General features: G+C 47.0%; 1 protein-coding gene across 3 annotated transcripts in view; it reads left to right on the top strand.

Annotated features, from left to right (window-relative positions):
* Window positions 1-13,450: 13,450 nt before the first annotated feature.
* The window catches only part of ATRN (attractin), a 165,142-nt gene continuing 162,717 nt past the window's right edge, over window positions 13,451-15,875 (top strand). For all 3 annotated transcript variants that reach the window (XM_039479407.2, XM_010351810.3, XM_010351809.3), the window contains exon 1: window positions 13,451-13,948. In XM_039479407.2, coding sequence (XP_039335341.1) covers window positions 13,542-13,948 — 407 coding nt within the window. In that variant the 5' untranslated portion in view covers window positions 13,451-13,541. The remainder of the gene's footprint in view (window positions 13,949-15,875) is intronic.

Here is a 15,875-nt window from a genome sequence, read left to right as displayed (position 1 = left end):
GCCACAGACTTCAAAGCTGCCTCAAGCCTGGGACTCCAGCTCGTGGACATCCTGCAGGTCTGCTTTCTTTCTGTCCCCTTTGAACCTTGTCCACAATCAGTGCCCTTGGCCCTGCCTTGCTTGGGTTCATAGCTAACCTCTCCCTGTTCCCCAAGCCATTTTTGAAATGCCGATCTGGCTGCAGCCTATTTAATTTGGTAAACACTGTAATCTGGGCCACATCTCTAGTCACAGGCTTTTGGTCGCTGGTTCTGCACACAGGGTTATGTGCCACCCCTCCCCCATCTTGGGGCTCCTGCCACAGTCACAGCACAAGTGAATGCAAGAACCACTTCACCATACTAAAGGCTGCCTCACTGCCAGTGGCTTCTCAGATAATGGGAGTTGGTGCCAGTGGCTTTGGCAGCAACATGAGATGGGGACCTCTGTGCAGGCATCAGAGACCTTGATCATAACCTTGGCAGTGGTCTATATCAGGGCCTTGGGTAAGCAGGAGAAACAAGAAATGGTGCTTCTGGTGGTGCCAGGACAGTGTGCTTGCTTCTTTTTTTTGTTTTGTTTTTGAGACAGAATTTCACTCTTTTCACCCAGGCTGGAGTGCAGTGGTGTGATATCAGCTCACTGCAACCCTTGCCTCCCAGGTTCAAGCAATTCTCCTTCTTCAGCCTCCCCAGTAACTGGGATTACAGGTGCCCACCACTAAGTCCTGCTAGTTTTTTGTATTTTTAGTAGAGACAGGGTTTCACCATGTTGGGCAGGCTGGTCTTGAACTCCTCATCTCAGACGGTCCACCTGACTTGGCCTCCCAAAGTGCTGGGATTACAGGTGTGGGTCACTGCTCCTGGCCCCCCCCCCTTTTTTTTCTTTAGACAGGGAATCACTTTGTTACCTACCCTGGAGCAGCAATCACAGCTCACTGTAGCCTCACCTCCTGGGCTCATTTGATCTGTCTACCTTAGCCTCTCTAGTAGTTAGGACTACAAGTGTGCACCACCACACCTGGCTAATTTTTTTATTTTGTATTTTTGTAGAGACCAGGTCTCACTATGTTGCCCAGGCTGGTCTTGAACACCTGGGCCCAAGTGATCCTCCCACCTTGGGGCCTGCCAAAGTGCTAGGATTACAGGTGTGAGCCACTGTGGCTGACTGACGATGTGCTTTGATGGGAGTCAGCATGGAGAGGAGATGGCTTCTCTATGAGCCAAATCAGGAAATGAGGAAATAGAGATTTACCACATGGTCTCAGTGGTCATCTCTGCTGCTATGGGGTTGGGTGCATGTACAGTGACGTCCAAATTCTATATTAGTTATCTTTTGCTATAAGACAAATCACCCAAAATGTAGTGGCTTAAAATGGCAATAATTTATTGGCCTTATAATTTCTATGGATCATGAATCTGGGAAGAGTTTAGTTGGGTGGTTCTGGCTCCGGGTCACTTGTGAGGTTGCAGTTAAGATGTTTGCAAGAGCTAGGGACCATGGCTTGCACCTATAATCCCAGCACTTTGGGAGGCCAAAGCAGGAGGATTCCTTGAGGTCAGGAGGTTGAGACCAGCCTGGACAATACAGAGAGAACTTGACTATACTTAAAAAAAAAAAAAAAAGCCGGGTGCGGTGGCTCAAGCTTGTAATCCCAGCACTTTGGGAGGCCAAGGAGGGTGGATCACAAGGTTGAGAGATTGAGACCATCCTGGTCAACATGGTGAAACCCCGTCTCTACTAAAAATACAAAAAATTAGCTGGACATGGTGGTACGTGCCTGTAATCCCAGCTACTCAGGAGGCTGAGGCAGGAGAATTGCCTGAGCCCAGGAGGCGGAGGTTGCGGTGAGCCGAGATCGCGCCATTGCACTCCAGCCTGGGTAACAAGAGCGAAACTCCGTCTCAAAAAAAAAAAAAAAAAAAAAAAAAAAAAAAAAAAAAAAAGATGTTTGTGGAGGCTACAATCATCTGAAAGCTTGAGTGGGGTTGGAGGATCCACTTCCAAGTTGACTCACACACATACATGGCAAGTTGCTTCTGCTCTTGGAAGGAGGCCTCAATTTCTCCCTACCTGAGCCTCTCAACGGGATGCTTAAATGTCCTCATGACATGGTGGCTTCCTTTCTCCAAAGAAAGTGATGTTCGGGGTGTGACAGGGTGACAGGGAGAAAGAGTGAGGGTGGACATCATCCTCATTATCCTTTGTGTGATCTTGCCTCAGAGGTCATATAGCGTAATTTTATCACCTTCTATTTTTTAGAAGTGAGTCCGTTAAGTTTGGCTCATAGTCTAGGGGATGGGAATTAAACTCTAACTTTAAAGGGAATGTTGGGGCCGTGATAGCTCACACCTATAATCTCATGGGGCCTCCTTTGGGAGGCTGAGGTGGGTGGATTACCTGAGCTCAGGAGCTTGAGACCAGTCTGAGCAACATGGTGAAAACCCATCTCTACTGAAACACAAAAAATTTGCTGGGCATGGAGTCTCAGCTACTCAGGAGGCTGAGCAGGAGAATCTCTTGAACCTGGGAGGCAGAGGTTGCAGTAAGCCAAGATCGTGTCATTGCACTCCAGCCTGGGCAACAGAGTGAGACTCTGAATAAAAATAAAGGGAATGTCAAAGAATTTATGAACATTAAAAAAAAAGCATCATAATGCTTTTAGTTCAATAGCTAACAATAACTGGGGTTAATAAGGTCTTTTTCAGCTTCTGTTTCTTTTCCTTTCCCTTTTGAGACCAAGTCTCAACTCTGTCACCCAGACTGGAGTGGAGTGGCATGATCTCGGTTCACTGCACCCTCCACCTCCCTGGTTCAAGCAATGCTTTTGCCTCAGCCTCTTGAGGAGGTAGGATTACAGGCGCACGCCACCACGCCTGGCTAAATTTTTTTATCTTTCCACTGAATAAATCCAAGAAATCTGGGGCTTATTCAGTCTATAAACAGTCAGTCCAGATTCTAAATAAGTCAGCCAAGCCAGGGTTGTGCATTAACTTGTGAAAAGCAGGTCACCTGGAGGGGACACTGAGAGCCACCCCCACATCTGCACGGAGATGGTGTAAAGGAATGCTGGTGGTTGTGGCAACCGTGAAAATTCATTGTTCGGCTCTCCTGCTGCGGGGAGCGGAGTTGACTGGCAGCCCCAGCTGGTACCCCTCCGGTCCCGCACTGCATTTGTGCTAACGCAGGCTGATTCCTGCAAGATGTTGCCGCTCTGACAGCCAACTCTGGCTCCAGGACTCCCCACTGGCCTGGGAGAGCCTTCATTGAAATTGCACTGAGATCTGACACTCTTCTTAACCAATCTTTTCTTCCCGCTTTCCTTCACAGCTGTCAGATTTTTAGTCCTGTCTGAATCCTCTCTTGCCATTTCCTGTTTCCTTCCCCTTTATTCTTCACAGACGTTTCCCCCAATAAATCCCTTGTATGTCTAATTTGGTTTTGGCATCTGTTTCTCAGCAGACCTCCCAGGCCTACATGGTGCTGGAGCTGGTTCCCACTGGCTTGTGAGGGCTGAGCCCATGTCTCTCTTTCCAATTCTGCACTCAGTGACATCATGATGAGAGCTCAAAATAGGTCACGATGGGAGAATTTACACCATAGAAATCAACTAATGCTATGCATGAAGGCTTTTTCTCTCCAGTGAGCTGATTGCTAAACATCTATCAGCAAATCTCTGTTATCTACCCAATAGAAATGTATACATACACTCACCAAAATACCTGTGTTTGATTTCCAGATGATTCATAGCATCATGATTCATAGTAGTCAAACTGGAAACTGCCCAAATGTCCATCAGCAGCAGATGTAGTCAGTAAATTGTCATGTCATGATGTGTGTATGTAAGTTTTTATTCTATTTTTTTTAGACAGGGTTTCTCTCTGTCGCTCAGGCTAGATTGCAGTGGTGTGATCAGAGCTCACTGCAGCCTCAAACTCCTGGTATCAAGTGATCCTCCTGGCTCAGCCTGCCTACAGCTTGGACTACAGGTATATGCCACCATGCTCTGCTACTTTTTATTTTTATTTTTGAGACAACTTCTTGCTCTGTTGCTCAGGCTGCAGTGCAGTGGTGCAATCACGGCTCACTGCAGCCTCAATCTCCTGGGCTTCAGAAATCTTCTTCTTTAGCTTTCTAAGTAGCTAGAACTACAGGTATGCACCATCATGCCTGGCTAATTTAAAAAAGAATGTCTTTTGTAAAGACAGGAGTCTTGCTATTGTTGCCCAGGTTGGTCTCCAGCAATCCTCCCATCTTGGCCTATCAAGCATTAGGATTACAGCTATGAATCACCATGCTTGGCCCACAGTACTTTTTTTTTTTTTGAGACAGGATCCTGCTCTGTCATCCAGGCTGGAATGCAGTGGTGCAATTTTGGCTCACTGCAACCTCTGCCTCCTGGGTTCAAGCAATTCTCCTGCCTCAGCCTCCCGAGTAGCTGGGATTATAGGTGCCCACCACCATGCCCAGCTAATTTTTATATTTTTAGTAGAGACAGAGTTTCACCATGTTGGCCAGGCTGGTCTCGAACTCCTGACCTCAGGTGATCTGCCTGCTTCAGCCTTCCAAAGTGCTGGGATTACAGGCATGAGCCAGTGCACCTGGAGCCATTGTATGTTTATATTACATTTTGTTTACCCATTCATCTGTCGACAGACACCTGAGTTGCTTCCACCTCCTGGCTCTTATGAATAACGCTGCAATGAACATGGAAATACAAATATCTCTTCAAGATCTGGTTTTCAGTAATTTGAGAAATACACCCACAAGGGGTACAGCTGGATCATATGGTAATTCTATTTTTAACTTTTTGAGGAACCACCATACTGTTTTTCACAGTGGCTGCACCATTTTACATTACCACTAACAATGCACAAGGGTTCCAATTTCTCCACATTCTCACCAACGCTTGTTATTGTCTCTTTGTCTGGCTTTTTTTGTTTTTAGAGATGGGGTCTTGCTATGTTGTTGCCCAGGCTGGCCTGCAACTCCTAGGCTCAAGCAATTCTCCCATGTCTACCTCACAAGTAGCTGGGACTAGAGGCACACACCACCATGCCAGCTATTGTCTGTTTTTTTTTTGTTGTTGTTGTTGTTTTTATAAAACAAGCTATTCTAATGGCATGAGGAAAGAGAGGTATTTTGATATCCTTTTTCATTTCATTTCTGCCTCTCAGAGCATAGATCAGTGTCTGGTATATAGCAGCCACTCAAAAAATATAAGTTAGCCGGGCGCGGTGGCTCAAGCCTGTAATCCCAGCACTTTGGGAGGCCGAGGTGGGTGGATCACAAGGTCAAGAGATCGAGACCATCCTGGTCAACATGGTGAAACCCCATCTCTACTAAAAACACAAAAAAATTAGCTGGGCATGGTGGTGCGTGCCTGTAATCCCAGCTACTCAGGAGGCTGAGGCAGGAGAATTGCTTGAACCCAGGAGGCGGAGGTTGCGGTGAGCCGAGATCGCACCATTGCACTCCGGCCTGGGTAACAAGAGTGAAACTCCATCTCAAAAAAAAAAAAAAAAAAAAAAAAAAATGTATAAGTTGCTTAAATGAATAAAATGAATGAATTGACTGCCTGTGTAGTGTGTGAAGTGGATTGAATGGTGGTTCCCCCAAAAGATTTCTCCATGTTTGAATCCCTGGAACCTCGGGATGTTACTGTATTTGGAAAAAATATCTTTGCAAATGTTGCTGGGGCACTTCGACTCACACCTGTAATCCCAGCACTTTGGAGTTCAAGGCAGGAGGATTACCTGAGGTTAGGAGTTCAAGGCCAGCCTAGCCAACATGGTGAAACCTGGTCTCTACTAAAAATAGGAAAATTAGCTGGGCATGGTGGCAGGCGCCTGTAATCCCCAGTTACTTGGGAAACTGAATCTGGAGGCAGAGGTTGTAGTGAGCCAAGATCATGCCACTACGCTCTAGCCTGAGCAACAGAGTGAGACTCCACCTCAAAAAAAAAAAAAAAAAAAAAAAGGGTCTTTGTAAATGTAATTAATTAAAGATTGTGGGGTGAGATCATCTTGGATCATCCAGGTGGGCCCTAAATCCAGTAAGTGTCCTTATAAGAGATACACACAGAAGATGGACATAGAGGAGAAGATGACGTGACGGTGGAGGCAGATATGGGATTTGTGGCCACAAGCCAAGGAAGCCAAGGAATGCAGACAGCCACCAGGAGCTGGGACAGGCAGGGAAGGATTCTTTTCCAGAGTCTCTGCAAGCGTAGCCTTTTGATACCCTGAATTTGGACTTCTGGTCTCCAGAAATGTGAGAGAATAAATTTCTGTAGGTTTGTTTTTGTTGTTGTTTTAAAACTTGTATTGTTTTTAGCAATAATCATGTGCGTTCATTTTAGGAATATGGAATATACAAGTAAGCAGAAGAAAAAAATCTTTTATAATCCTCTACTGAGAGACTGTATTTTTTGTTTTTCATCCTTCGCAAGTTTTTTTTATATTGTCATCCTTCACAAGTTTTTATATGCATATATATAATTTCCAAATGTACTCTTAACTTTCAAAAATGTTATTCACAGCTGGGTGTGGTGGCGTGTTTCTGTAATCCCAGCTACTGGGAAGGCTGAAGCAGGAGGATTGCTTTAGCCCAGGAGTTTGAGGCTATAGTGCATGATATCACATCTGTGAATAGACACTGCACTCTAGCCCGGGCAATGTAGCAAGACCCTGTCCCTAAAAAGCAAAAAATTAAAATGATATGTACATATTACTTAGAAACCCTTTTTTCATTTTATGTCCTATTACTCTTTCTTTTTTTTTTAAGATGGAGTCTTGCTGTGTTGCCCAAGCTGGAGTACACGGGTGCAGTCTCAGCTCACTGCGGCCTCTACTCCCCAGGTTTCAGTGAGTCTCCTTCCTCAGCCTCCTGAGTAGCTGGGATTACAGGAGCATGCCACTACTCCTGGCTGCTTTTTGCATTTTTAGTAGAGATGGTGTTTCACCATGTTAGCCAGGCTGGTCTCCAATTCCTGACCTCGAGTGATCCGCCTGCCTCAGTGTCCCAAAGTGTTGGGATTACAGGCATGAGCCACGGTGCCTGGCCAAGCTCTTCTATTAAAAAAAAGATTTCAATATTGGTTCAAATTCGGTAAACAATGAGATAAGCGATGCATCTAAAACCAACAGCAGCAAGTTAAAAGTAGAAAGATGGACAAGGTATATCAGAAAAATGCTAATTAAAGGAAAGTTATATGGCATTGTTAGTACCAGATAGAATAAAAATCAAGGTAAACTGCATTAAATAGGGGCAAGGATGGTTTTGATCAACATTCCAGTACATCCCTGTAAGTTTGTTTCTTACTCTTCTTATCTTGTCTATTTCATCCAGGTCTCTAAACATGGCTTTACTGTTTGAATGCCTCTTGTATACATCTTTATAATCTGGAGAGATGGAATCAGCCTTTCTCTAATGGTTCCTTCTGCTTTTTCCTCTGGCATTTCCTCAAAATTTGTTTCACTATTTTCTGGCCTTCCTTCCAGTTTTGTACAGGGTTTCATTCATGTCTGTGGGACTTCTCTTTCTTCCTTCCATTCTTCCTTTCTTTCATTTTTCCTGCATATTCTTCTTTGAGTGCAATAACTTCTGGCACTGAGCAGGTGAGTTTCTGTCTCCTCCTTGTCCAGCCTTGGACTGTGCTAAGAACAACAGGCTTGCAAAACTCCCACACCGTGACTCCTCCTTTCGTTGGCCTCCAGCACCTTGGCCTGTGCTGCTGAAGGAAGCTGGTACCCAAGTGGGAACAAGAACCAGACGAGTAGGACCTCTGCACATGTCAACTCTTAAATTTCTATAGTTTTATGTCCCCAAGTTTGTGGAAATTTACTATAGCAATCACAGGAAACCAATATGTTATCTGTAATTAGGAGAAAGTCAAAGGGATTTTAATCCAAAAGGATGGCTCCAGTTTGAGAACTTCTAATTTGAAGTCCTTCATGGCCCTATTTAGCAAAGTCATTTGTCTTTTAACAGTAGTACTGTTTTCATAATATCTTATCTGTATATAGGAGGAACTTTTGTTCTGTGTTGTAGCAATTTGGGGAAGGGGGCATGAATATAGCTCATTCAGTAGAAATTTCAAGTCCTCTGCCTTTAAATGGATGCACTCATCCAAATGCAGGGTCTTGTCCCTTGAGCTGATATAAAGGTCAATTCCTTTTTTTTTTTTTTTTTTTTTGTGAGACGGAGTTTCGTTCTTGTTACCCAGGCTGGAGTGCAATGGCGCGATCCCGGCTCACCGCAACCTCCGCCTCCTGGGTTCAGGCAATTCTGCCTCAGCCTCCTGAGTAGCTGGGATTACAGGCACGTGCCACCATGCCCAGCTACTTTTTTGTATTTTTAGTAGAGACGGGGTTTCACCATGTTGACCAGGTTGGTCTCGATCTCTCGACCTTGTGATCCACCCGCCTCGGCCTCCCAAAGTGCTGGGATTATAAGCGTGAGCCACCGCGCCCGGCCTAAAGGTCAATTCTTGTACCTGTGGGACTTGTCTGAGGAGGTTACCAGGAGCTCTGCCAACAGCTCAGAGGTATAACTCTATACTCCTGGATCAGTGACTCCTAAACACTTTCCCTTAGAGTCTGCCAAGGACTATCGGAATCTTACTGTGGGATATCCATTGGAGCTTCCAGTGGAACTTTATTCCTGACGAGAAACCTCCTATTTATGTTTATTCCAAACCTTCGGGATCAGCCTCTTTCACAGGCAACATAGTACCTTCCTTACCTTCTAGGTGAGATTTTAACATCTATAATTAGAGAATTGCTTGATCACACATTGACTAAAAGTATAAGGAGAACTTTGGCACAGTAAAATATATCGATGTTTCAAACAGTGCAGAATGAGGTCTGGTAATGTTTGGGGAAAAGTCAGATGGCCAATCAGATCTTACTAGAGCAGTATTCAATCTTTGCTATCTAGTAGGTATTCAATAAACAAATATTTGTTATATGTATTACACATACATGCAGCTATCTATTTCTATCTATTAATACCCCTCTCAAATTTCCTTTATAGGATCCTTCTTACTGCTGTGAATGTTGTCTGCGGAAAGAGATGTGTGTACAAAATGCTGCTCCCTTACCTCAAAGTGGAATCAATTCTATGGTACAGTTCATGCTCTAGGGCTCTCCATAGGATCAGGCTGACGCTCAATTCTAGATAAGACCAGACCACATCCTTTCTCAAACCCTTGCTTCCTTCACTGTGTTTCTTCTGAGAGCAATCTTCTAATAAATTATGCACTCAGATCCTGTTTCAGGGCTCTGCCTCTAGGGAAACTGACCTAAGACACTGCATTAGTAAAGACAAAAATAATAAAATCCATCTATGTCGATGACCTGGAGACAATGCAAACAAAGATATAGGAAGGGATGACATAAAATCAGAGAAAGGGCCAACGTGAGTAAGATGCTTTACTTGAGTGAAAAGGAACAGGGACAGGCACCTTCAAACCATCCTGCATTAACCAAGTGGATACAAACCCTTTCGGTCATGCAGTCCATGAGAACTCATGTTATTTTAGAATCTAGACTTAGAGCACTTTGTATCAAAGCTTGGGTATTCTTTGCCACTGGCATTAAAGTTACTGGGACCTGGAAATGACCACTGTGAGAGGGACCAGTGGAGAGAAAGGGATTTCAGGCACAACAGCCGCAGAATCTTGGTGACAAGGCACATGGAGTCTGACAGCGGCACTTCTGGAGCTATGGTGACTACAGTGACCTCCTCTATGAGGAGCAACTGGATAATGATATTAGTGTATTACATATGGATGACTAGTTGTAGATTATATATTTACATACAATTATACTGTTATATTCTTTTTTTTTTTTGAGACGGAGTTTTGCTCTTGTTACCCAGGCTGGAGTGCAATGGCGCGATCTCGGCTCACCGCAACCTCCACTTCCTGGGTTCAGGCAATTCTCCTGCCTCAGCCTCCTGAGTAGCTGGGATTACAGGCACGGGCCACCATGCCCAGCTAATTTTTTGTATTTTTAGTAGAGACGGGGTTTCACCATGTTGACCAGGATGGTCTCGATCTCTTGATCTCGTGATCCACCCACCTTGGCCTCCCAAAGTGCTGGGATTACAGGCTTGAGCTACAGCGCCCAGTCTATTCTTAATTCTTAATCAAGTCCACATTACCAGATTTATTCTTGTCCTTGGAGGAAGCAGGTTATAGAGTATTCTGGCAATTTGTTGTTATGAAACAAACTGTCCCCAGTTGGCTCATGGCTTAAACAAGTACACCCATTAATTTTGCTAATGTGTCTGCAGCTTGGGGTGAGTTCAGCAGGAATAACACCCTCGCTGCTTCATGATTGTCTGGGGCCCCAACTAGGAAGACTTGAATGGCTGGGGGCTGGCTTCCTCACAGCATGGTGGTCTCAGAGTAGCTGGACATCTTTTCTGGCAGCTGGCTTTCCCAGAGCAAGTGTTCCAAGACACTTCAGGAGGAAGCTGCAAGATCTCAGAAATCCCAGTACATCATTTCCACCATAGTATATCAGTCAAGCAAATCGCCAAGGCCAGGCTAGATTCAAAGAGTGGGGCAGGGATGGGGGTGACGGAGGGTAAGGATTAGGCCTAATCTCTCCATGGAAGGAGTGTAAGAGAATTTGCAGCCATCTTTAATCTATCACACAGACGTAGAATGTGTAGGGGACTCTGATAAATACAGTAAAGGAAAAAGAAGATAGCAATACTACCTTTCCCAGTTAAGATTTTGTTTCATATCTGGGCGTGGTAGCTCATGCCTATAATCCCAGCACTTTGGGAGGCCAAGGCGGGCAGATCTCCTGAGGTCGGGAGTTTGAGACCAGCCTGACCAACATGGTGAAACCCTGTCTCAAAAAACAAATAAACAAACAAAAATATTTTTTTTGTTTTTTTTTTTTGTTTGTTTTTAGAGACAGGGTCTTGCTCTGTTGCCCAGGCTGGAGTGCAGTGGTTCAAACATGGCTTACTGTAGCCTCAAACTTCAGGACTCAAGTTATCCTCCTGCCTCAGCCTCCCAAGTAGCTAGGACTACATGTGCACACCACCATACCTGGCTAATTTTTTAAAAAAGTTTTTGTAGAGATAAGGTCTCACTATGTTGCCCTCCTGGCCTCAGGTGATCCTCCCACCTTGGCCTTCCAAAGCACTGGGATTGCAGGCATGAGCCACTGTACCCAGCGTGTTTGTTTTTTAAGAACAAACTAATTTGAGCATGTTTGAAAGCTAAGGAAAAAGAACCAGAGAAGGGAGTAGATCAAGGAAGTAAGAAAGAATGTTTGCTGCAGCAAGATTCTAAGGCTTCAGAGAGTAGCAATGTCTAGTTCAGGGATTGCTGTTCTTCAGATGCACACCTTTTCTGTTATCCTTGAATGCTGGTCAAGTAATGTGAAACTTCACAGTCTGGTTCAGTCTTGCTGTGGGGAGGGAAGGGAAGGAAAGGGCTGGTTCACTTCTGGCCTGGAAGAGTAGGGGGAGCAAGGTCTCCTACAGCTAGGGCATGGTCTATGACAGCTTCCCCCACCTGATGGAGGCCTGCCAGAGGGTAGGGCCATGTCTTCAATTTCTCTGCCTCGACCTACACAGCAAAAACATAACCTGCAAACCAGAGTGTCAGTGCTGAGGCCTAGGCCAAACAATAGTTTTCCTGCAGGAATGGGGAGGATGTGTGGATGTTGAGCTGGGGGTGAGGCTTTTGTGCAATGCGGCTTCACCAGGCTTGAAGAAGACGCAGTGAGGACAGTCAGGACCTGAGTATGAGAGTGAGACATGAGTGTAAGTGTGGAAGTCCATCTTAGAACCTTAGAATTCTGTGCTCTGAGGTAAAGCTGAGAGGCTCCACAGGTGTATGAGGGGTTTTCTTTGTTTCCCAAGGACTGTAAGGTGCTCAAATTCTGAGGTAGGTGCCATAGGAATATTCCTCACAGCACAAGTGTTATGTTGGACAATGTTCTGCTTATCTATTACTGAGTAATAAACCTCTTTAAAACTTAGAGGCTTAAAATAACATAAATCATAATTTATGAAAAATCACAAACAATTCATTTAAGGGTTAAATGATAAATGAGCTGATTATTTCTGAGGACTTTGGATAAGTCACAGTTAAGAAAGACCTGTTACTGTTGTGGGTAAAATGGAACAGCCCAGATGGTTGGAACAAGCCAACCTAGGTAGCTTCTTCATTCAATGACTGATTCCTTAGCTAGGACAGCTCCAGCCCAGTGGCCCAGATCTCCCTCTCCAAGTGGTCTCTCCACGTGGTTTCTCTCCATCAGGATGGCTAAAGGGGGAGCAGCTCATGACCCGCGACAGCTCAAAATCAAGGCTGCCAGGTCTTTTTCAAGCTCAGAGCTGGAATGGAGACATTGCCGCTCCTACCACCTTCTTCTATTGGTGAAATTGAGTCATGGCTCTGTCCAGATTCCAGGGTCAAAGACCATAAAAGGCTACACTGACGGAAGACATATCTCACTGGGGGACACCAGAGTAACAGCTACCACACAAGAAGGAGCAGGCCTGTGTGAGCGCCAGTTCCTAATTCTATGCAGCCCTCTCTTCAGAGAAGATGGTTGGAGAGCAAATTGTGGGGAGCAAGGCAACTTCAAACTTTCACAGAATTAAAGGTAGGGGGTCTGGGTAGCCAGTCTGTTATCAAGAGGCCTAGCTGTGTGTGTCTTTATTCAGTCTATCAGGCATTTATTGAGCACAGCCTACACGCCAGGTTTTTCATTTTTTGACACAGGATCTTGCTCCATTGCCTAGGCTGGAGTGCAGTGCTGCGATCGCCGCTCACTGCAGCCTCGACCTCCCCAGGCTCAAGAGATCCTCCTGCCTCAGCTTCTGGAGTAGCTGGGGCTATAGGCGCGCACCACCAGCTCCGCTAATTTTTGTATTAGTAGGGACGAGGTCTCCCCTGTTGGCCATCCCGGTCTCGGATTCCAGAGCTCAAGTGATCTGCCCACCTCGGTCTCCTAAAGTGTTGGGATTATAAGCGTCAGCCTTCGAGCCCGGCATATGCCAGGTTCTACATGTCTTCATTCTTTACTCCTGTGTTACAGACTCTCGAACGAGGCCTTGCTTCTACAGTACCGCACCCAGCACCACGCCGCGACGCAGCCTCCTGCGCCCTTTCCGCCCTGCAGCTGGAGTTGGGGCGGAGCGCGGGGTCTCTAGGAGGGAAACACTCAACGCGGTCGGGTGCTAGGCATCTAGTGGGGCTGCAACCCCGCCGCCGGGGGCGTAAGGTAAAGGCGGAAAACTAGAGGTATGACGGCGCAGCCAGGGTCCAGCCTGCTCTAGGGTCCACGTCAGAAGACCGCCCCCGGGACCGCGCGCGCCGGAGACCACAGCCTGCGCCCCCGCACGCGCGCGCTCACGCACACGCGCGCGCCAACCCCGCCCACCGCCCCGCTGTGGTCCCGCCCTCAGGATTGACCGCACGAGCCACCGTCCGCACAGCCCCGCCCCGCACGGCCAGGCGTAGCGGAGCCGGCCGTGCGGTGTGTGTGTATGTGTTCGCGGGGCGCCGTCTCAGCCCCGGGAAGATGGTGGCTGCAGCGGCGGCGACTGAGGCAAGGCTGAGGAGGAGGACTGCGGCGACGGCAGCGTTCGCGGGCAGGAGCGGCGGGCCGCACCGGGACTGGGACGTGACCAGGGCTGGGAGGCCGGGGCTGGGGGCCGGGCTGCGCCTCCCGCGACTGCTGTCGCCGCCGCTGCGGCCGCGGCTGCTGCTGCTGCTGCTGTTGCTCCCGCCGCCTCTGCTGCTGCTGCTGCCCTGTGAGGCAGAGGCCGCGGCGGCGGCGGCGGCAGTGTCGGGCTCAGCCGCAGCCGAGGCCAAGGAATGTGACCGGCCCTGTGTCAACGGCGGCCGCTGCAACCCTGGCACCGGCCAGTGCGTCTGCCCCGCCGGCTGGGTGGGCGAGCAATGCCAGCACTGCGGGGGACGCTTCAGGTGAGTGGGGGGTGGTGTCGGAGGGTCGGGCCCAGCCAGAGGCTGGGGCTGAGGGGCGTTCGAGACCGCTCCAGGCCCAGAGGCAGATGCTGGTCAGAAAGTGGAGAGGGTAGGGCCGCCCCATGGTGTTTGAGGGCCATTTGGTTCCGGGGAGATCATCGTCTCCGGCCTGGGGTCTTTCTCTGTTGGAAGGTGAAACGGTGTGGGGCAAGGTTGGGGGCACCCCGACGGTATTTGGGTGCTTGGGATAGATTGGAAGAATACTGAGGGACCCAAAGAGCATCAAAGCCAGTCACTCTAAAACTCGGGCTGTTTCAGCTAAAGGAGACATCCACGGAAAGGTGAGCTAGCCAGGTTTGCTTAAACACTTCCTTTAACATCCACATGTGCCCTAGGACCCGACGAGTTCCCCTATGGACTGGAGATGTGGGATGCTCTGAAGAAACAGGGCCCTGGAAATGCTTTGTTGGCTGGAGATAAAAGGAAGAGGGTAGCATTGTAAGATATTAGGGATAGAAGGACTAGTGGTCCTTGTAAAGGAAAGTGAGGAAGCTAATTTTTTGGCAGAAGCTTACTGGAGGTGGCAGATTGGAACAGGGTCTGTGGTGAAGAGGGGATGGAAGGAGATTCCTGTTTGCCTTGGTTTCTGGACAACATGAAGTTCTGAATTGGCCTGGTTTAGGGCAGTTCCTCTTGGAGAAATCATTAATAAATTGGTTAGTAGTTATCTGTTATTTGCTTCAGTTGTGCCAGGATTTTCCAGGTAATACAAACAGATTAGCCAGACTTTGGCCTGGTCCACAAGGAGTTTGGAGTATAGCAAGAGAAAGAAAATGTGCGCATATATACCCTAGACATAAGGGTTACAGAGTCATTCATGCCTTTGGCAGGTGTTTAGTTTACTGAACACATGTCTGATGTTGGGGGGGTGGGGTAGGGAAATGTGAACAAGACAGGCAGGGTCCCTGCTCTCATCGGTCTTAACATTCTAGTGGGAGCAACAGGCACTTAACAAGTAGATAAATGAGAGAAATGAACATAGTAATTGCAGGTAATAGTAAATGCTATCAGGAAAATAAAAACAGCGTGGTCTGATAGAGAATTGTAACCAATGGTGACTTTTGGAGAAGGTTCTCATTTGAAATGACATTTGATCTGAGACCTGAAAGAGGCAATGGGGAACCTGTGGGGATTCAGGGGTGGAGAGGTTGTGGCTACTCGGAGGGCTGCAAGGAGGACTTTGAGGAGGCGGTAACATTGGATTTAAGCATTTAAGGTTAAGCAGGATTTGGAAGTGTAGAGCTGGGAAAAATACAGATGGAAAGAAGGGTGCAAACAAAGTTGTGGAGGCCGGAAAGTAAAGTTTTGTTGCTGCCTATGTGGAAGAGAGTTGTGAGAGAGGAGTTTGGAGTGGCAAAATTGTAGACTAGGTGATGTTAGGTCTTCTAAGGAGCTCAGAGAACATTGAGCAGATGAGCTCTTTAGTTTTATGGATGGAGAAACCAAGTGACTTCAGGACCACTATGCAGTGAAGCTGCTTTTGTAACTTAGAGTGTTCTGATTTATGAATTCCATTCTGATTTACGAAATCTACATGTATTTGTTTGGGGGCTGCTCTGGTTTAGGTTGTGAGATACAGCGGTATACAGGACAGCTACAGTCCTAGTCTTATGGAGCTCACATTCTACCTTGGGAGTAAAAAAATCTAATTAAAATTTTGTTGTAATTTTGTTTAAGGCTGTGGAGGTAAAGAACAGGAGACAGAGGGCTTGACTTAGTTTGGGGGTAATGTTAGTCACTGAGGAAGCGATGTGAAGTCTGAGGAGTGAGATGGTACTACCTACACAAGGAGTGAGGTGCTGAGGGGCCAGCAGGTATAGAGGCTTGGGGATGAAGGGGAGGATGGCAGGCTGGATGGAAGACTAGG

This window comes from Saimiri boliviensis, chromosome 9, assembly GCF_048565385.1.
Source record: "Saimiri boliviensis isolate mSaiBol1 chromosome 9, mSaiBol1.pri, whole genome shotgun sequence".
Lineage (NCBI taxonomy): Eukaryota > Metazoa > Chordata > Mammalia > Primates > Cebidae > Saimiri > Saimiri boliviensis.
This window is presented reverse-complemented; position numbering and strand designations above follow the sequence as displayed.